Source organism: Leuresthes tenuis, unplaced genomic scaffold (assembly GCF_036924035.1).
Source record: "Leuresthes tenuis unplaced genomic scaffold, fLeuTen1.0.hap1 SCAF_8, whole genome shotgun sequence".
NCBI lineage: Eukaryota > Metazoa > Chordata > Actinopteri > Atheriniformes > Atherinopsidae > Leuresthes > Leuresthes tenuis.
In genome coordinates, this window is record NW_027325362.1 from 20,715,495 (window position 1) to 20,737,615 (window position 22,121).

The 22,121-nt window shown below is 38.4% G+C and overlaps 1 protein-coding gene across 1 annotated transcript in view; it reads right to left on the minus strand.

The window, feature by feature from the left end:
- plpp4 (phospholipid phosphatase 4) overlaps positions 1-22,121 on the minus strand; it is a 49,018-nt gene that overhangs the window by 12,088 nt on the left and 14,809 nt on the right. The window contains exons 2-3 of the mRNA XM_072391332.1: positions 8,979-9,087; positions 4,883-4,973 (exon numbers count right to left, since the gene is read on the minus strand). Of these exons, the coding sequence (XP_072247433.1) occupies positions 4,883-4,973; positions 8,979-9,087 (200 nt within the window). The remainder of the gene's footprint in view (positions 1-4,882; positions 4,974-8,978; positions 9,088-22,121) is intronic.

Sequence of the window (22,121 nt, forward strand, 5' to 3'; positions counted from 1 at the left end):
CCCTTTGCCCCCTATTCCCTTGGTTTTCTCTCCTGTGTGTGTGTGTGTTTGTGTATGGAGAATGAATTAGATTACTTACATTATAAAATTAGCTAATCAAAACACTGTTGTGCAGTACATCTACACGAAATTTCCATTCAGTCCAACAAAGATCATCAAGGGTTACCGTGATAGTTTTTTAAACCAATCCTGTCCTTCGGTGCAACACTTCTATTTTAAAGCCAGACTTTTGCCAGCCATCGTCCCTCCTTGCCCCAACTTCTAATCAACATTTGCCACCGCCCCTCCATCAACTAAGCTAAACTGTTTTCTGTCCTAGTTATCATTACAATAAACTATACTATGGCTATACTCTGCTGCACAGTGGGGTGCTGGTTGCAGGTTCATCTCCCAGCTGGGGCTTTTCTGTGTGGATTTTGTATGTTCTCTCCGGGTACTCTGGCTTCCCCCCACAGTTCAAAGTTAATTGGTGAATCTAAATTCCCCTCAGGAGTGAGTGTGAGCATGGATGGTTGTGTGTCTCGTTTGTCTCTGTGTAGTCCTGTGATGGACTGGCAACCTGTCCAGGGTGTACTAATGACAGCTGGGATAGGCTACAGGCCCCCACAACCCTAAACTGGATTAAGCGGGTATAGAAAATGCATGCATAAACTATATAAATAAACACTGAAAAACAATGTCTTTTGCTACATTCACAGCCATATCGATTAGGATTAAATTCTGATTCCATAAAGATCAGATTTGATGGTTGACATGATTGTCTTGCATCTTGCATCATTTGCATCTAAATGCAACTGCTGACTGAAATGACATGCATATGCACTTGGCTTTGTATTAATAAACAACAGAAAATATTGTTTTTGTGAGGCGGTTTAGGAGAACATTGCAAATGAAAACTAGCGCAGCAAACTCGTTGATGACATTGAGCTTCAGAGGAAAACAAACATTTGTATCGCTATTTAGAAAAAAAGGTTTGAGAAGGCATAAGACAAAAACCTTGATGGCTTGCTTTTGCTGTTTCTGCAGCTTTTGCTAGCGGTGTTGTAGTAGCTCTGCAGGTTTATGACAACAAAGCTCAGCATGGAAGTACAGGCAAGTATGTATCAGATAGGTATCTGATCCAGCACCCATTCTGAAGTGACACAAATCAGATTTGAAGATTTGACAATTGCATTATTGTGTGCACACAGCCATTAAAAAGATCAGATCAGAGCCACTTCAGTACTCTTTGCATTTTGCTGTTGGTACAGTAATCTTCAGAACCAATAACGCTACTAACCAATAAATCAACTTGTGATTTTAAAATAATGGCTTTAGAACATATAATTACTGGCACAACCATCTTTAGTTTTCAGGTGGTCACCCTCTAATGACCACCATGGAAGTTACAAAACATGTAATGCTGATAGTTAGTTAGTTATGACATTGTTAAGAGGTGACTCGATTTGCTTTTAACAGATCAAGTGAAACGCATTGCTCTCAGGAGAACCCAAATGCTCTCATACCACCAACAAACCTATGTGTAGGTTCATGAGGATGCAATTTGGCCATCTTATTAAAAAGCAGACCTCCCTCAGACCCTTCAGGTCGCCTGCGTGCCATTGTTAAGTCATTCTGAACATGGACTTGTAGGCCAACCTCAGAATCATCCATCCATTCATTCTCTGTCACTTATCTGGGACAGGGTCAAGGGAGCAAAGGTCTTAGAAGAGATCCACAGACCTCCCTCTACCCAGCCATCTCCTGCAGCTCTTCCAGAGGGACTCCGAGGAATTCACAAGCCAGTTGAGAGTTATCCGCCCCGAGGGCTAAGCTACTGGCCAGCACTGTGTATAAAGCTTTACTATTTGCTGGAATCTCTCTACCGTCACTTGGAGGAGACTACAGAGCCGTATCAAAACTGAGTTAACAGTATCAGCTTATATCTCAGATGCTTAAAAGCGAGAAAAAATGGAGGAGGCTATCCTTACAGAAGTAGTGAGAAAAGGATAGCAGCAGGTCAAATCTGACTGAAGAAATCAGTGCCTTGGTTGAATGTCTGTCATGGGAAACAGGAGAATTGCAATTGGTCGGCACATAGCATTGCGCTGTAACTCTTTGCTCATTTAACTAGTAATAAAGAAACCCACTGGGGCCCATGATGAGAGAGAATGCCTCCCCTTATACCTCCATCCAAGTAGTCTGCAGTGAAACTGAGTTCACCAGTGCTCAAATTTTGCCAGTGCAAAAGCTGCCATCACTCAATTTATTATCTCCCAATACTGCTGAGAAGAGGTCAGTGTCAGTATTATTTATCATCTTATTAATGTAGGCATACACAGTGGAGATCAGTTGAAAGCCCAAAGTGCAAGAGTATCTGTTTGACCAAGCCTAAAATTTTGCTCAAAACACCCTGATGCAGCAGATGGTTTGTTTTATGATGCTGATGTTATGGATCTTGTGGGAATCCAGATGCCTCGCAAGGTAAAGCACTGTCACAGCCTGTGTTTTTTAGCTTGAGTGTCGGTGTGAGAAGCTCATCAAACTCACAAAGAAGACATTGCCTGCTCTTAAACTGCTGAGCAGTTACATGACTTACTGTATATTCCCAGCTTTTAATTATGAACTCATTTCACATCTACTAAACATATGGTTTAAGGAAAGCTGATGTGAATAGTCCACTACAACTTATTCTATTCATCTTCATATTTCTTATGGATTGAAATTGCAACAGTCTTCTTAACAAAAAGGTCTGTGCTACATTCATATTTGGTTTATGTCTCCAGTCACAAATTGGAAATATTAACAAGCGGGTAGCCGAGAGTTTTTATGACACAGTTTCAGGAAATTAGAGGCCTATTGAATAAATCCGTGGGTGCTGCCATTACATCATTACCAAGTTCTTCTCCGGCAGTACTGAAAAGCTTAAGGGCTGATTGCGAAATTTTTTCTGAATGTCAAAGGAATTGCTATTCTTTAATAAAATAAACTGCTACCATCCAAGTTTCCTTATAAAAACAAATTGTACTTTCATAACCTGAAAGTTGAAGCTTTGACACATTAGTGAAAATATGCAGACCATGCAAACTGCTATCTAAAGCTGTCATTGTGCTACGTGAAAGATTAGTCTTGCTATGCATCTTAAACAGTTACATCTCTTCATGCTATGTGAATCTTATATTTGGATAATGAGTAATGGTATTTATGCTTTGTAACCAAAATTAAAAACAAGCTCTACAGTTAATCTCTGTGTCATTTTCAAAGGGGTAGTCTTGTGGAACATATAATCCTCGAATGGCTTTATTATATCCTGACTGAAAAATAATAATTGAATTAAGTAGCAGGAGTTTGGAAATGATAAAAGGTTATTAGACTATTTTATTAAAGGAACACTGTGTTCGTTTCTTCCCCCATGGAAGGATGAAGAGGCAGTGTGAAAGTAGAATGCACTGAATCAGACAATGAATTCAGCATACTGGCTAAACAAATTTCCACTGGCATTCCAAGGATTAAAATCTCGCTTCAAAACCACAATGTATGCAAGCTCCACTATCTGTTTGAAAAAATGACTCATGAATTCAGAATTAGAGGCCCCAGAGGAATGATTCTGAGCTAAAAATGAATGTGTAAATCACTGGACAGCTGCTTTTCTGGGATTTTAGCTAAGGTTGAAAAACAAGTCGATCTGTCTTCTGCTAAAAAAATAATCAAAATTTTTATCAAACACCAAACTAAACAAACTGTCTCAAAAGGTCTAAAGGCTGTACTTGTTCAAAGCCATCCTCAAAGCTATGATCATGTTTAAATTTCATTCGTTGTTGTTTGGAGTTTTGCTGTTTTCCAATGCAGACTGTGGCTGTCCTTCTCTGCAAGTGGTAGTGAGCCTGTTCAATTCTACACAGCACTGTAATCTCTGCACTGCTGCACTGAACCACCCTCTCGCCACCTGATTCATCTCTGTCTCTTTACTGGATTTGTGTTAAACTTTCTTAATGCTTTCTAATATGGTGAAACCTCTGCAGATTTCTCGACTCTTGGGGGAAAGTTTCAAACAGCAAAAAAAAATCAGTGTTGGAGAAATCCCCAGATGCCTTTTGAGAATGAGATAAATGGCATGAAATTTCATATTGGTATGTAGTCATGGCTGCTGTCGTTAAGAATAATATCCACAATACCATGCCAACTGCAACAGAGGTCACAGAGTTTAAAGATCTACACCATTAAGAACAATAAAGTACTTATGTGTGACCAGTTTGCTTCGGGGTAGAACTAGGGAGAGATTGAAGATATTGAACTGCAAGAAGATTACAAAGAGAGGCTTTTTTTCAGCTATTGCAGCAGTAACTTCTGTACAACATATATTGCCTATATATGCTGTCAGTTCAAGACTCTAATACACAAAGCCATTCTAATTCCAAAGTCATTATATATCATTTTAAAATTTAAAAAAAAAAAATTTTGTCAGTGCCACTGCGTGTGTGGAGAGCAGCAATGTCATATCCATCTTTTTTTCCATTTATAGCTTTTTTGGTTTTCACTTAGGTGTAGACACCAAAACTGCTTGGTTGCAGTTTGGAAAATGTAATAGTTTTGCCATGAATTACATCTCCTGTTGTAGCATGTGCCAAGTCAAATGGGCCGAACAAGAAGGAAAAAAGGCTTCTTGCCGAGCACTGTACGCACTGAGGGAACACTGAAGGAACACTGAAGGAACAAAGGACTGAGAGGTAAGGCTAAGTGTGCTCTATTTGTATGATACTAATGAGTAGCTTGTGTGTTGCAATGTGATGCCTAGTGGTTGTGACAGAGCATCTATATGTGACTAGTTTAGAGTGAGATCAGGCTCTTTAGGCTAACTGACAGCAACAGATTTGTGACATTAAAAGGAAGAGGCTCAACACACCTAAACATGCCTCTTTGATCTCTGTCTTGTCGGTCCTCTGAATGATCTTCACAACAAATATCACCGCCAGTGGGGTAAGGAATGAAATAGCCTGTAAGGAAATAAACACATAAATAAAACACGGACAATTATTACTGTGAGATTAAAGATGCACGGCAGCATTCCATTAGGTTTGTTTTGCAGGTTAATAGTAAAATTAATTTTGCCTCAGGGTATGATCTGAACACATATTATTCAGTTAATTTCAGGAAGGAAAACTGAGGGGCAAAATGAGCACCTTTATTGTTTGGTGGGTTTCCCTGTCTGCATGAATAGAATTTTCACCCAACAACTTGATAAGAGATTTAAACCCTTCAGCACAGGGGTAATTATTACTGACACAGAATGTATTAATCACTTTCTTGACAATTTTAATAATTTTCCCAGCCTTAGGCAGCAAAAGATTTAGGATTAAATTAGTCACAGTTTCATATCCGTGTGACATGTGTACAGACATGGGTGCAATACAAATTACAGACCACTGGAGTTATGAACAATATGCTGCAAAACTGGTCCAAACAATTACTAGTATATTTTTACAGAGTAAAATAATACTAAAAAGTTTTTAAATGCTTCCTGGCAAAAACAGAATGATGCAACAAGGTGGCAACATGGTGGCAGCCAGCAGCATGTGCCTCCTCCCCCAAAAAACCAACAAAATCCCTCCTCAGTGACCTTTAACTCACAGCAGATGACATTATTTTTCTATGAGGTTTTGAGGGAAAACCACTGGGAAAAAATCCTCCTCTGTTGGTTGAGACTTTAAAATATCCGTCACGCTGTCAGAGCTGGTTCAACATTGTTGGCTGGACTAATCAAGTGGCTGATACTAACAATATTCTTTTTCACTGTTTTCACTACATCTTCCAAGTTTATTATTGTTGTCAAGGATAAGTAGATTCATGGTTAAACGTGTTACCATGGAAACACTTCAAAGCATCCAAATATACCATAAAGAATTAACAGTGAATAGTTATGGCATAATTACAAAAGATAGTTCATACCAGCCTTTAGAGAGAATGCGTACCCTTTTATTTAAAGAAAAAAGCAAGAACTGATGCATTCTGTAACACCTGTTCACATAAAGAGCTTATTGACTGTCGAACACGCCTGTAAATCTTTATCAACTCATTCACTACTATGTAACCGACCCTGTTATATAGGAGAAAGAGCTATAAGTGTGTGGCTTTGTTTCAGAAACAAAGCCACCTGTTCCTTTCACCAGCCAGCAGGGCCACATTAACCTGAAAGTTATCAAGGACCTTATTAAAACTGATTGTGTAAAGTTGATGAAGAATTCTAATTCCTTATAGTTTCTACTGGTGATGCTCATGTATGTGCACATGTTATTGACATAAACTTTGCAGAAATGGAAATAGCTACAATTTCCATATTCTGACACTGATCTGAATGCTAAAAGCCACAGTAATAGCCTGTTTGGACATTCTAATTGTGACATTTTGCTATACTGATCCAATAGTGCTGTACGTATTCTGAGATTATTGGGCCCGACAATAAATTCCAGCCACTTCCCCTAATGAGAAAATGCAAGAGAAACTCTTGAGGCTACCTTACGGCTAACGCTGTATACATTTTAATGAAGGTCATGGTGAGCAGTTTGATGTAAATCCTGTCTATGGACTGTTATTCATGGCCTGATATGCTCTGCACACCTTTAGGGATACAATCAAGGAAGCGACAATAAAAAAAATAGCTGAGTATTGCTGGGTGTAATTTCTGAGAGTATTTTCCGAAGAGACATGTAGTCGGTGGGGGAGGGTAGGGAGAGGGATACCTTTCCAAGTCATCATTTAGAGGTACGCTTTCAGCAAAGACCTATGGACATTGAAGTTAATATAAATTGTCAACATTTATCTAAAGCATATTGGAAAAGGGACACAGAAATCATAGAGCACAGCTAAACAGCAAACAAGCGCCAATGTTTATGCTTTGCTCTTGGCTGGACAACGAGCCCTACAGATGAATGGCCAGATTGCGGGCTTTTGCTTGTGTGTTTTCCTCTTGATTGGCAATCATTTCTATGACTAATGCACTTTCAACTGCTTATCACAAAATACCCATCAAATGGTTGTTGATGAGTCATTTTAAGCTTTTGTGTGTGTGTGTGTTTGTTTTGTTTTACTACTCCACAAAGCAGTTTCCATAAATGTTTCAACCATTTTATGTTAGATGACGGATCTGGCGTGAAAAGCGTAGTATTTGCTTTCAAAATCTATTGAGGTATCTTTAAATGGAGAGAAAATCTTACGTTATGTAAACTAAACTTCACAGTAGCCGTCTCTATTTCTGGCTTGAAGTGAGTTTGAGCAACTTTCCAGATGTTTTTTCGCATATGAGATGACGTATATGTGTGCAGAGGAGCAGAGGATTGAAGAAAATGCCAGTGACTGACATGCTTACAGTTCACAGAGAGGTGAGCAACAGAAGCAATAAGGAGGGCACTCTATACCTGCTCCGCTAGTTTCATATTTTGATTGAAGTCAGTACAACATTTGAACCTGCCTGAAAATGGAATGAAATGAAGTTTTGGACCATGAACCAAATTCAAAGCGTACAGATCTTCTAAGTCTAATTTTGAGGATGTTCCGTTAAGGTAGCGACAAAACGGGCAATTGCTGTCCAAAACAGTGAAATGAGATGAAAATCCTGTTACGTCTGGGTAATAGGCCTGATCATACATGATTAAATAAAGTAACCGTCCTATCTCACAACTGAACATTTGATAGCTATATTGGTCGAGAGGTCAGTACAGCATTCCAATTGACCAATGAAAATAAAAAACTGAAACAAGGCTCTTAGATAAAAGTATGTTTTAAGAAGGGGTTTAAGATGCTGCTGAGTCTTCAGACGGCCACAATTTTGAGGCTTTGATAACAAATTCTCTGATACTTCTGGTCTTCAGACATGTCTGAAATAGAAGTGCCCTGCCCAATGATCTCCATCTACCTAAAGGTTCATTAGGAGCTAAAAGATCAAATAAGAAAAAGGTGAGCAGTCATGAGGAGTGAAAATTAGCTCTATAACCTACTGGAAGCTAATATAATATAATATGTATCACCTGGAACGTGTCACGACATGACAGTGTGTGCATGTTTTAACGCTGGAGGAGCAGGACATGCGGACACATTTCGCACAGTCTTTCATCTATTTTTCTTTGAATAATTTATTTGTGTTGTATATATGCAAAATCAAGCACTTACCACATGCTGAATAAAAATATGGAAGAAATTTCACACAATTATATTACTATGTTTCAGCATTTAGCAATTGTGTTTCTTCAAATGATACATTTGGATGAAGTCAGTATAACTCACAGGAGTTGATTAAACTTATTTACTCAGAATGGGTCCTAACTTAATTGGATGGCTTGAACAAATTTCACATTAGTTGTCGAATGAACCAGCAGAGGTTTTGTGGGGTTTACTTGTATCAGTCAAGTTTCAAGATTCTTTCAACAACACTGAAATAAGAAATAAAAAAAGAGACTAAATTCTTGTTCATACAACAAGATTCAACTTAGTGTCAGTGAAGATTATGTTGATCATATTCACATACATTAAATATTGTGGATAAAACAGAATTACTTAATGTTGAAATAATAGAGTTTTGTGTGGAAATTTGTTCCATGTTTTTTATGTTAATTCAACAAGTAATTTATTTTGGATGCATGTGCTGGGTGGAAGTTCTTTACTAAGTGATCCTCTCTCTATATAATATCTTTAAGTCTATAATGTGGCAAAAATTATTTTTTTCCTTGAAACTGAACTGAAATCCAAGAGCATATGGTATTTACACATGGAAGGTCTAATGTGACTTATAAATAAAGCCATTCTAATACTAATCAATATAATTTAGTTCTTACCACAGTAGAACAGTAGAAACAAAACACATTACAGAAATAATCATCCTAAATGGAGGTTTTCTGTATGCCACAAATTAAGAGTTAATCAGAGGATATGGTTCTTGTACACTGCAATCATTAACACGTGTTTAGTAGCAATCAAGTCGCTAATAAGAGGAAAACACAGTTACTTACAAACATGACCCTCTTGGGAATGTGGTCTGACTCGACAAGAGGATTTTTGTAGAGCCAAAGCTCCTCCGGTTGAATCACTCTCTCAAAGGGCTCCAAAAACTCTGTGAATCTGTGGCAAAGAACAAACCGTTCATTGATCAGTTACCAATAATCAGAGGTTGAACTTTTAGTGACTCACAGCAAATAGCTTGAGAGATGACTTGGGATTTGACTGGGTACAGGGAAATAAGACTTGTCTTTCTTCTATAAGAAAAAGCTCAGTTGAAAACACAAGAAAAAGCCCACTTCTCCCAACTTCACCTAAAGTGAAAAATTAGCATGCTCTTGCTCGCTTCAGCCCGCCGACCTCTTGGAGATCTGTCCGACACCACCTTGTTCTCTGTCACTTTAACAAAGTCTTTTGTCAATGCGCTCTAAAACAATCAATAATCCATTGTGTTCTGTGATAGAGCTCCAAGAAAAAAGTGTTTTAAATATTCAACTTAATGCATTTCCTCTCTCAGTAAAACTATGCAAACTGTGCTGGCTGGTGGAACTGAGCTGCTACCTCTGCACTTCCTTGTACACAGATAAGTCAGTGACAGTTAATGTATAAACAAGAATTTAACTGCAATGCATTAAATGTGCACACATTATTATATCAATAGGAGCATCCTTGAATGCTGTCTTCGTGTTAACTCGAATGCACAATAGATCTGACTTGATCGTGTAAAACTGACCAATTCAAACTTTACACAGGTCACATGAAGTTGCATTTGATTTGCAAGTTAAAACAACTGGCTGACATTTTCAGTGTTGAATTCATTCTAAACCTACTCTAAAATGGATTATTTTTAAAATAACCTGTTGTTCAGGAGCACAGGTAGGGTTTCTGCTCATACTTTTACGCTGAGGCATGTTTTACTGTACTGTACTGACATTGCCTGTTTGCAGAAGCTAATCTCTCTCTGTGTCTTGTTGGGACTGAGTGTAAAGTCTACACTCATACATCTGTGAACCACAACATTAAAACCATTAACAGCTGAAATAAGTAACACTGTTTATGTTGTTACAATGCAGGAAAACCAGCATGCTGGCATTCAATTGGATATTCCTTTGATATTTGCCTCCTTTTTTTAAATCCCCACTCCCCAGCTCCCAATATGATGCGATCTGATGGAATTTGTGGGACGCAAGCTTAATTCACCCAAGAACACACCCCACAACCTACAAACTCCAAAGGATCAATTGCTAAATCTCCATTAGACCATTGAGATGTGTAGGCTGTGCGAATGTAATGGAGGAGGTGTATAGACAGAATGAGGTACTGCTTGTTAAAGAAAAAAAATTTAAAAATCTAAATTACTGCTTTCAATGAAAAAAAAAATAACACAATGCTTAAGTTTGTGGTAAAATTCTTGGACCTCGCAGGATAATGTCCAAATGAACTACATTAATCCACAAGAAGAAGAGTAGAAGAAGAAGCTGTAATTGAGTGTTACATCAAACAATTACTTTGGCGAAATGGTACACGGATCTCGTGCCGACTTCTCCAACATGAAAATGAATGTCCAGCTATTTTGTTCTCTTCTCACTGCTGGAAAATCAACAGTACATATTCAAGCTTTGTCAAAGAAACTTGTCACTCGGAGTGAAAAGTCAACATGACATCATGGCGGTGTGCACAAATAGCACATCGCATCAAGCGCAGGGCTGTGGTCTGTTTGTTGGTCAGCTGATCACTACATGTCAAGATGTTTTTGCAAAAGAGCAGCCGAATCAGTTCAAGCTCATTTTACACCTTGCTGAGCCCGGGTCCATGATTCACTTCAGTCACATTACATTCTCAGTATGGGGTGTACAATAAATGATACACTGCTAATGATATACAGTATGCGTCACAAATTACTTTATTTTTCTAGCTTGTCCTCTCTTCAGCCTCCTTGTTCAGGCTTCAATGACTGGGGACTGATTGCAGGGAAACAGAGAAATGACAGACACTGGAGTCACTTGGCACAGACCTCTGCTGCAATTTTGACACTTCCGCACACAAAACAAACCTCCATTGTGGAGACAAACAGAGCTCTCGGGTTGTTAAATAATTCAATCATCTATTTGTCCATCTATAAGGCTTAGCTTGCATCCAGCCATAAACATCGAAATGAGTTTGAGGCATACACTCCCCCATGGTAAACGGTTACAATTTATCGTGACCGTGTTTTCTTACATGTGTTAAGAGACTGTATGTCTTCTCTCGAGGGTAGTGCATCTTTGGAAGAGACAGACTTTGTAATCTGCTCAGTGATAGCTATCATGAAAACAATCATTTTTAATAATTCATAGTAATGAAATCAATTTAGGCTGACAGCTATATTCAGCAGCAGATCACAACGAATACTTCTATTTTCACATTGTCGTGTCACAGTATTTGTCTTTATTATCTGGGACTGCATAGTCTCATAAGCTCAAAATCAAATGCCCTTTTTGGCAAGTAATATTCCTCCTTCTTTTGGAGAATCAGCATCAAATCATCTCCAACAAATCAATGTCTCCCTTAAGAGTTTTCCTTGGCGGGAGATTCTGATTGAATTTTTTGCTTATCTTCTCTTTTCCAATCATGATCTTTATTCAAAGATAAACTCGAATATGGTTTTGGGCACACGTTGAGGACTCTTGGCTCGAAACATCGAACATACCTGGAACTAATCAAGACTTCATCTTTATTTCATTGGATGAAACTGTCTATCTTCTGTTGGAACTTATTTTGCTTCTATTGTAATTTGAGGTGGATGCAGTGGGAAAAAGCATCATTTCCAGGCGGTGATTTAGGATACGTTTGTCTGTTTGGGGAGGTAAGAGCAATGTTGATTACACACACATTAGCAGAGTTCATATCTGAATTTGGATAGTTAATGGCACACACAGCATATGCCTCAATTCATCCTGCCAGAAATAAATGTAATAACAGTGATCAAAACAAAACAAAAAACAAAAACAGAGAGAAAACAAGGATGGAACCAGGGTAAAAAAAGATCAGTTGAAAGAGTTTGTTTTTAGATGTGTGATGTATGGCTTTTGTTTTTGTCGATATTCTGTGTTTTTTTTTTTTAATTGACTGTGAGAAGATGACAGCAGCTACTGGGAGTGATCATGAGACCTTAAGGTATAGTCACACTGAGGAGAGACTGTGATGAGGCAATAGAGAAGTGATAAAGGTTACATCAGTGTGGAAATCCATCACAAGAAAAATAAAGATAGTTTTCCTACAAAGGCAGCCTAATCAGTGGCCTCCTGACTTGATCTCTGGACCAAATAAACAGTCTCTAAGTACCCATAAAATTCAAGACACACCGAATGTCCTCAAATCAGCACGGCCTGCTGGCTACCATGGAAGCAACTTTTTCTCTACCTTCTGTAGGATCATTATTCAGAAAAATCCCATACATGTGCAGTCATGTGAAAAAAGAAAGTACCATGATTTTACCAAGTAAATACAACCTAAAAAACAAGGCATGACATATTATACCATGTCAATTCTTATCTAACAAAAGCTAAGCCAAACTGAAGAAGTGGTTTGTGAAAAGAAAAATAGCCCCTCCCTTGATGTTTCCATACGAAATAAGACGAAAATAAGTAGCAGCCAGGTGCTGCTAACCAAGCTGACTGATTAATTGATCATCAGAAAGAGTGAGCGCTTCCATACAAGCTGAAGATCGGTCAGTTTGCTGGTCTGGAGCATTGTTGTGCGTGTTAAGGCAATGTTAAGTAGGAAAGACATTAGCAATGATCTTAGAGAAGCAGTTGTTGCTGCCCATCAGTCTGGGAGGGGTTTGCAAGGCCATTTCCAAACAGTTTAGAGTCCATCATTCTCCAGTGAGAAAGATTATTCACAAATAGGAAACATTCAAGACAGTTGTCAATCTATCCGGAAAGGAAATTCCCAGCAAGTTCAATCCAAGGTCAGACCACGTAATGAGAAATTGCAAAACAAAACCAGAGCGACTGTACATCTTACACTCCACAAGCATCAGTTAGCATGTTAAATGTTAAAGTTCATGGCAGTATAAATAGAGAAAGTCTGAACGAGTTGGGCTTACTGGAAAACTTTTTCAAATGAGAATACATAGTCGAAACCCTATGCCGTTTCGATGTAGGAACTTAAAAAGAAATCACAAAACTTCAGGAACTGACCTTTGACAGGCAGGAAAAAAGTTGGGATGATTGAGTGAGGAGATGATTTTACTTAGTTATGCAGCCACAGGACCTGGGCACCTTGCAGTCATTGAATCAACCATAACCTCCTCCATATACCAAAGCATTCTAGAGCTAAATGTAACACCGTCTGTCTGACTGCTAAAGCTTGGCTGAAACTGGGTCATACATTAAGGCAATGATCCCAAGCAACACCAGCAAATCTTCAACAGAATAGCAGAAAAATTAAAGTACCAAAGTGTTGCAATGGTCCAGTCAAAGTGCAGACCTCAGTCAGATTGAATCAGACGATTTCATACCTTAAGAGAGCTGTGCATATACAAATGCCTGCAAACCTCAATAAACTGAAGCAACTTTGTATATAATTCCTCCACAATGTAGTGAGAGACTGATAATGTCATACTGCAAATGATTTTTCAAGTTTATTGTTGTACAAGCTGTTGAGTCGTGTGGTGTTATTAGCTTTTCCCACAATGTCTCTGTATTTTGGCCTTTTATTGTTAAATCAATTATTAATATTTGTACATGAAACCTTACAATTGAAAAAGGGTCTAATTTCTTTTTCACAACTAAATCAGGTTGCTATCCATCTCTGCTAGATGCTTGTCTGGTGAGCACAGCCACAACAAACAAAATAAAACAGAATCATTTCTCAAGGTCTCCTCCTTCTCCACTATGCTGAAAGATGTAGGAGACGTATCAAAGAACAATACGGCCAGCTCATTGGAAATCTCTTGCTTATCAACAGACTGTGGGCAGAGTCTGAGGATAAAGTCTTTGGTTAGTTGTATCATTTGATGTGTAACTCAGACAGACTCTTAAAAAAAAGTTCTACCCTAATTAAATTATTCTAATACATGATAGTTTCACAATCCAGGCTTTAAAAAAACTTTCTGTGCTGAGTAGCGTCAAGTCACCTACAGGAAAACTTCATAATCTATGACAAGGTATATTTTCCCAACCTAAACTAAGTCTTTTTTTTTTCACATCAAACCCTCACCACTAACCCCTAATTCTAAATCTAATCATATATTTTATAGTCATAACTCTAATCATTAGCAGGTGAGAGCAAATTAGAAAAGTAGGTAATCACATATAGAAAAGTGCACAGACTGAGAAAAGAGTTGTAAAGGATGTGATCTGAACCAACAATCGCTCACTTGAAGGTTAAGGACTTAGCACCAACCATTAAACCAACTTTTGGTTTGGGTTAGGGTAACCTTAACCCCAACCCTAACCCACTTAACAAAGTTAACAAACTTTCGCAGACACTCTGTTTCTACAATATTTTTTATTTAAAAACAAATTATGTTTCCAGTTACACGCCCTACAGTCACCTCCTCCATTATTGTTACCGCTCTATTTGCAGTCTCTGTCTGCCTGTACAGTCTGAAAACCCAATAAAGAGGCACTGGAGTTTAGAACATGTTTCTGCAGTCACATGCTAGTGACACCTTAAGTATGAATTCCCAATATCCCTGCTACGTACTCATCAGCTCTTCTTTTTGTCCACTTTACTTGCCTGCGATCTAACATTATCCATGACAATCAAATCAAGAAATGATTTAAACTTCCTCCTCCTTGCTCTGTGTGTTGCTCCACATCGGCAATGTCACCTCTTCAACTTGTCTGGGTTTGAGGTCTTATTCTAGGCATTACTTTGGATTTGGAAAGTTCAAAGAGTTGCTTCTACATGCAGACAACTTTCCTGTTGGCATGATGACTCAACACACTGGATGTGCCAGAATTACCTGAAGTTATCATACCAGCAGCACTTCACACATTCCATTTTTTTTACAGAAAAAAAATTACTTACTTCAAAAAACCCAGTTCTTAGAGTATTTTGATATTTTATATGTAGAATACTTTAAAGCGGTCTGTCAACTTCTAAGTCTCACAACAAATGTTGATTAGTTAACTATTGATATGCATCCACAGATATGATTATCACTGTTTTTCTATGATACAAACCACCAGTTCCCCATAATTTGCTCAAATAGTCATATATAGGATGTAGACTTACATTTAAGGGGAGACAAAAGTCTGCATTTGGAAGCCGGAGGGGCTGGCACATGACACTACACACCTGGCCGACAAATGGGAGAGTCAAGAAGAGCCCCATCCAAACCACTGGTTCTTTCAAATATCTTCATTTTGAAATGTCTATTTTGCATTAAGTCTGTTTTTCCTTCATCATGACTTGCTTTAAAACTGATCCTGTCATGGCATAGTGCATCAAAATGTCTTTTTCCTGGATTACTGGAAACGCTCCTTAGATAAACAAACACACCATGCTGGACATATGAACCACATTATTCATGTATTGCATTCCAACTAAAATGCTTTACTTTAAAAGCTGTGTTCAGTGGCCCCAAAAGAAAAAAAAATCCAATGTCATCTTTGTTAGATCAAATTCAAAGTTTTCTGTTACAAGACCATTTCACTGTGACACTGCGCTGCATGTTCATACATGAGAGACACTCGGTCCTCATCATTCTATTTTTTATTAAGAAATACAAGATAAATTCTATAACTGTCGGTATTTCTTTACGTCTACCAGTCCAATGTAAGCCGAACCTTACAACTCCGGTAGCCTCACAGAATATACTGTGTCTGCAGTTGCAGGAGGCCACAGAGCAATGCTTCTTCTGCATAGGAGACTGAGTGTGACATTTATCTCCCAGGGGAACAATAAATCAGTGAAGTTTACAACATTAACAATGTACAGTTTTAGAGCACTGCACAGTAGGACGCAGTCTAATGCAGTGTTTTTGGTTAAACTTTCAGTCAAGTCTTGCCTTTCCTTAAGGAGCACGCTGTTTTTCTCACTCTGATAAACATTGCAGTGAAGTTGTTCGCAGTCACAATGCACTACCCTCTGCAATCAAGGGACACAGTCAGAAGGATGCAGGGCATTTTGTCCATTCACATTTGATTGCATTTGCTCTCTCAGCAGGTGCACAAATGGTAATCATCTGAGCTTCTAAGAGCCAGTAATGTGTGTTGTGAAAGGTTTGGAGTGGGGTTCTGACCATCTGCCAGATCTGGGACAGAATTCACAATCACTTTTCCCACCAGAGGTGAATGATTATTACTGCCTTTCTCTCATTCTGATGACTCCCACATGTCACCCCCTACTCATTATTCCTGTCATTTAATCGGGCAGTTGGGAGTTATTGAAAAGTCTCTTATGAGATTTAAATGCTAAATGCGATCAGAGGTTGTGTTGAGTGCAGAGCGTTTTTCTCATTCTCAATCTTTTTTTTGTCTTCTTTAGTATTGGTAAATTTCAGTTCCTTTTCTTAAAATGCATGTTTCGAGGAGACATAAGAACTGCTGTGAATGGAGAGAGCAGAAGAGCGGCGGCTTTTCCATTTCTGGCCAAGTCCTGTCTCTGGGGGTGGGGCAGTTCTGAAATTGCCAAATGAGTAACATACTGCTTGAATGGCTTTCTAGTTGTCTGAAAATAGGACATTTAAGTATGAGAAGTAGGCCAAATAATGCTGAGATTGTGGGAAAAGCTTACATTTGAGTATTTGATACTTTTAGAATATGTTTAAAACAGCACTTCTGTACTGTTCATTCAAGTCTTTGATTAATATATTATTCTTATCACAGAGAAATATTCTATGAAGTGCTATGAAACAAGTGTTTGTCGAAGATGTTATCATCGTCATAAAGCTGATCCCGCTTAAAAACGTATGAATTTCAGATTGCAAAGAGAACCAAAAAAGTAAGCTGCATCAAAACAGGAGATGGTAAAAGGTACTGGTAACTGGCAAAAATGTTGTGATAACAAAGGGAAGCACTATTGAAATATATACGAACAATATCGTTTTATTTTTGCTTAATGCTGAGTTAAATCAGAGGTGCTGTTTAACGTGTTACAAAAACTTTATGTTATTTGTATTCAAAGAATGACACATGCTGGAGTTCTTTGCTTTGGATGTGAATTTACTAATTATGGTGGATGAATGTTCTTATTTCTGACTAAGTCAGAACCGTTCTTTCTCTTTGCTTAAAGTGTTTTTATCACAGATCCCTTAATGGCCGCAAAACTGACCATCACAAATGGCGTATTAAGCGTCAGGTTACTATGTTCGGTTTTATTACAAAGAATATGTTCACCAAAGAATTTTGTGAAGTGAATTATTTAATTCTCAAATTAGATTCGATTCGAGACAGTGCAACATGACTTCTCTAATTAGCCAATATCACATCAGTTTTCTAAAGATTAATATGTAAGAAAGATGCTGTGAAAAGAAATTTCTTATATATGGATGAGAGATGCAGCAGATGTGCCCCAATTCATCACAAATCCATAGTTTTGCACACTCAACACTGCATGGCTGGAAGAAAAAGGGGAGCACAGGTTGTGCTTAAGTAACAATTTCTAACTCTGCACTGAAAAAAAAAAACGAAAAGAAAACAGCATCTGCTTTTCCTGCAAAATCAAATCCTTACCCCTCTGGCATTACTGGATTGAAATGCGTAAGGATGATTTAATAAAGTGCCGTTGCAGTTGGGTTAGGGGGAGAGAGGTCATGGTGGGGAAATGGGAGGTGACCAGCAAACTGAGGTTACGTTCTGGATTTAATTATGACACTTTAGTTCAGCCATTACTGGAGCTGCACACAGCTCTGCTATAATGAAAACTTATGTATGCCTGTGTGTGGGGTTGAATTAGCAGGTGCCGGGGGGGATAGTTAAACTTTTTTCAAGAACAGAATTTTCAATCAAGGTACCATGCAGATTCCCACAGGATCGCAGGCAACTAAAACAATTATATTCAAACCTGCATTTTATTTGTTTTATTCATTTATTTGGCTCAGAAAAGACCTGAAAGTAGGAACTTGAGGAACTTAGTACTGTGATAGTCAGACTAGTTAGCTAGTTAGACTAGCAACTGACCTGAGGCCTGAGGACAGGGAGGTGTAAAAGGTGTAAAAGCTAAAAGCTTTTCTACCATAAAGGTCACAGTTTTCTGAGTTTGGAATGCAAACACGTGATTAGTTTATATAACAAACTATATGTAAACTGCACACCTAATCACAGTAAAGCAAAGTAATTACTAGGATGTGTTCAGAAAAGACTTTAAGTGTTTTCCTGACCTGGGGGCTTCATATATTGTGCTCTGCTATGCAATTCAGATTTCTGCCTGTGCACTAAATGTCACATGCCCATCTCTCTCTTTCTGTGTTAATGGTTACAGTCAGGGCATTGGACGAACGTGTCAGGAATACACAGCATCAGTCCTGACAGGAGAGGCGAGCTGGATAGATGCTGAGTGACACTCAGCAAGCTCCCTGAAGATATCCTCTTTCAAGATGACTAAAAGGGAACGAGAAAAAATAAAGCAAAGAAAATGCCAGCCTTCCCTTGTCTAACAAAATCCTGGAAGGGGATGCAGTGGAAAGTACAACCTTATTTTTTTATTTTTAATTTTAATCACCCACTAATGCATTCTGATTCAGGAGAGTGCATTAAAATCCTACATTATAATGAGACGCCAACTGGGGGATGAGTTGATCGTGCTACAGATGTCTGTTCAGGATCACAGCTCCAGCGACACCTTCAAAAAGGTCATAGGACTTTGTTTGAGACATTGAGAAATGCAACGGTCTGATGCTGGCAGGACACGGCCAGAGGGACATGGAGGGGATTTAGGAATCAAGCGAGCATGGTGGGAGTGCATGGTGAGATTCCCCACAGCAGGAAAGAAATTGAGTCAGGCTGCCATGCACTGACGGTTTTCCAGAAGGCTATTCTTAATGCTCCACAGGTTCAAAGCTTAAGCTAGCTAGGAAACGGTAGAGACTCTGAAGGGCCCTTTGGTGTCGGCTTATCAGATTTACTGAGCTAACTTCCTTTAAATTCTACTGTATGGTGGAAATTATCACCTTTAATCCTCCTATAGAGCATCACACAAAAATAGTTATTCCATAAATGCTACTTTTAACTTTTGTGATGAATGTAGTCTTTCTAAGTTTCTAGTTTCTCACAGTGGCTTCATTGTTAACATAATAGAAATAAACAGGAAGCATGAACTTTGTCTTTCTCATGTCTGACAACGTTCCTGCTAGTGATGGCCAGCTACCAGTTAGCACAGATAAAAAATAACTGGGAACAATAGGAAACAGCAAAAGGAAAAAAAAAAAAAAGATAAAAACAGCAACGTGTGTGACAAAACTAAAGGGAGACTCCCTGTGCATCTGTTGCTTAGAAAATTACCGAAAAGTGAAAATCATTTCTACATTTCTGGCTGGATGGAGAGATCAAACCCATCACGCTATATCATACCCACCATATTTCAATGGGTTTTAGAAGTATAGTTGTGTTTGTTTTCAAGCTATTTTCTAGCAGTCTGAAATATCTGTGGCTAGCCTGTCTTCACTAAGCGTTGAGAAAGTCTTTCAATATTAAGCTATTACTGTGACGACTTTACATAATGGCAGTACTGCAATATCACGCCATAATGAGCACTGATTATCAACTTTGGCGACAGAAGAAGTAGGCCTAGTCTATCTGTCACAGGGGCATGAGTTGCTAATAAAATCAACACTGGTCCTGTTTTGTGCATTCAATCCATATAATGTGACTGTGTTGGTGCAAGCAACACTAAAGCTTTAGGACAAGGGATGATTTCAGAATCGATCTTCATCATTGATATTTCAGAAAGAATGTTGGATTTCTCCTTTCAAAACTTGGAAGAAAATACAACCCCAAATTAGGAAAAGATGGAACTTATATACAAAATGCAAAATGTATACAAAATGCAAATGATAGAAAAACACAGTGACTCTTATGTGTATCTTCAACATTTTCTTTAATTGAAGACACTGTGAATCCAAGAGATTTGATGTTTTGTCTCTTCACCTTCATTTGATCTGTTAGAATACATCTATTTTTGCATTTCAGGCCTGAAACACTTTCCAAAGATGGGATTGTAAAATGACCATGTTCTTACAATGTTCTGGCTTTGAGGATAGCTAGTGATGAATCAGTAAGTGTAGTTTTGTCTAATTCTTTCTGCAAACACATTTTGAGGTGTACAACAGTACGGGGTCATAATTATTATTATTATTTTTTTCAAAATTCTACACAGTTTCTGAGAACAGGTCAGGACTACAGGCTGACCAGCCCAATATCCATAGCTTCTTCTTCCTCAGCCATGCTTTTGTAAAACAAGCAGAATGTGGTTTTGTATCATCTTGTTGACAAATGCATGGATGTCCAGGGAAAACACGCCATCCTGAAGGCACTATATGTTCCTCAAAAATATCCGTGTGCTTGTCTGTGTGAAGGCTGTCTTTGCAGAAGTGTGAACTACTTTTGCCAAGGCCACTGATACAACCAAAGAGTCAGGCAGTCCTTTTTGTCTTTAGTCTGGAACCGTTTCTTTCTAAAAAAAAAAAAAGGTCTGGAGTACTGATTGGTCTGACCACACTCATACATTTTGATCATGTAATGATCCATCCCAACTGCTTCCGAGCCCAGGGAAGTTGAAGCTGCCTCTGGACAAGATTACATAAAGCGGTTTCTTCTTCGCACGGTAAAGTCTTGAGTGGCATTTATGAACTGAACTTCACATTGTATGATGCTTAATAAAGGTCCCTCCCAGTAATTCTTTGCCCATGTGGTTAAACTCATTATATCAATGAGTGATGCAATGCCATCCAAGGAATTGGAGACCACAGGTGTCCAGTTTGGGGTTGTTCCTTTCCCCTTTACACACTGAAATTACCTGAATCATATGATGATGTTATATACTGTAGAAATCTTTGAGAAACTGTTTGAGAAACTCACACATATTCTCAAGGAAAGTCTTTCATGGACACCATTTTCCGATCAAACCCCAATCACAATCGCGTGCTGACATCAGCTGTTTGAAGTGACATCATCTTTGCCACCTTCCCATCTTTGAATATAAACAAACTGGACAGGGTTGAGGAGACAAAACATGCTTAAATATCTTGGGTTCATACTGTCTGTAAAAGAAATAAAAGAAAAAGTTAAAAGAAACAACTTTTATTTGGGTTTTTTTTATCTTTAACCTTATAATAGAAATCACTCATTTCACATTTGGGCTATTTTTTTTTTACTGCAGCAACGACTGCTTTGCCACAAGCTGTAGATAAACCACAGCTCCAAAGGGCGAATTTGTCTTTCAGTTCAGCCTGAGATGTTTTAATCTAGAAAGATTAAGTTTATTTTCTACCTTTGAAACAGTTGACTTTAGAGACATAAAACAGGCCTGCTCAAGCAGAGATAATTAATTCAGTACGCAGAAGAACTGGCATCTGTAGGCACCTCTAAGGTCATGAAGTCTGTGTTCAGTTCAGAGCAAGCAACAAACAGGATATAGAAAGGCATTTGATTGGGTGTTTATATATGCATGCAGTCTTGCTTGCCTGCAAAGTTTATGAAGATAGGCTTGCAGTTAACCATCCGTGGCATATCAGAGAAAAAGACGCAGAAAGGGAGGGAAGGAGCAACATTGAAAGAATTAAACAGAAACACTGATCGCTCACACAGATATACAGACATGGGACTGGGACACAATTGTCTCTGGCGTTGTCCTCATTGTTCTTTCTGGTAAATGTCAAAGTTGACAGAAACAGGAGACAGATTTCAGTTTCCTTGCAAAGGAAAATAGAGATCCTTGTTACACTCACAGAGCATTAAAGGTGGTTTCTAGAAGCATCAGAAGCCAAGTTCACAACACAAATAATCTAGTTTATTCTTCCACATATGTATAAATACACAATTACAAACAGCAGTTCCCTACTTTTATGCATCTATTATCACTTATTGCACAGCTGCCGATGTGTAAAGCGAGTACAGTGAATGTTCTCTCACTGTGACACTCACTTTGCTTACTTTCATGAGTAAGGCTTGACTTTATGTTATTTTTCTTCCTGGTTTTCTTTTGTTGTTTTGTGCCTACCATTC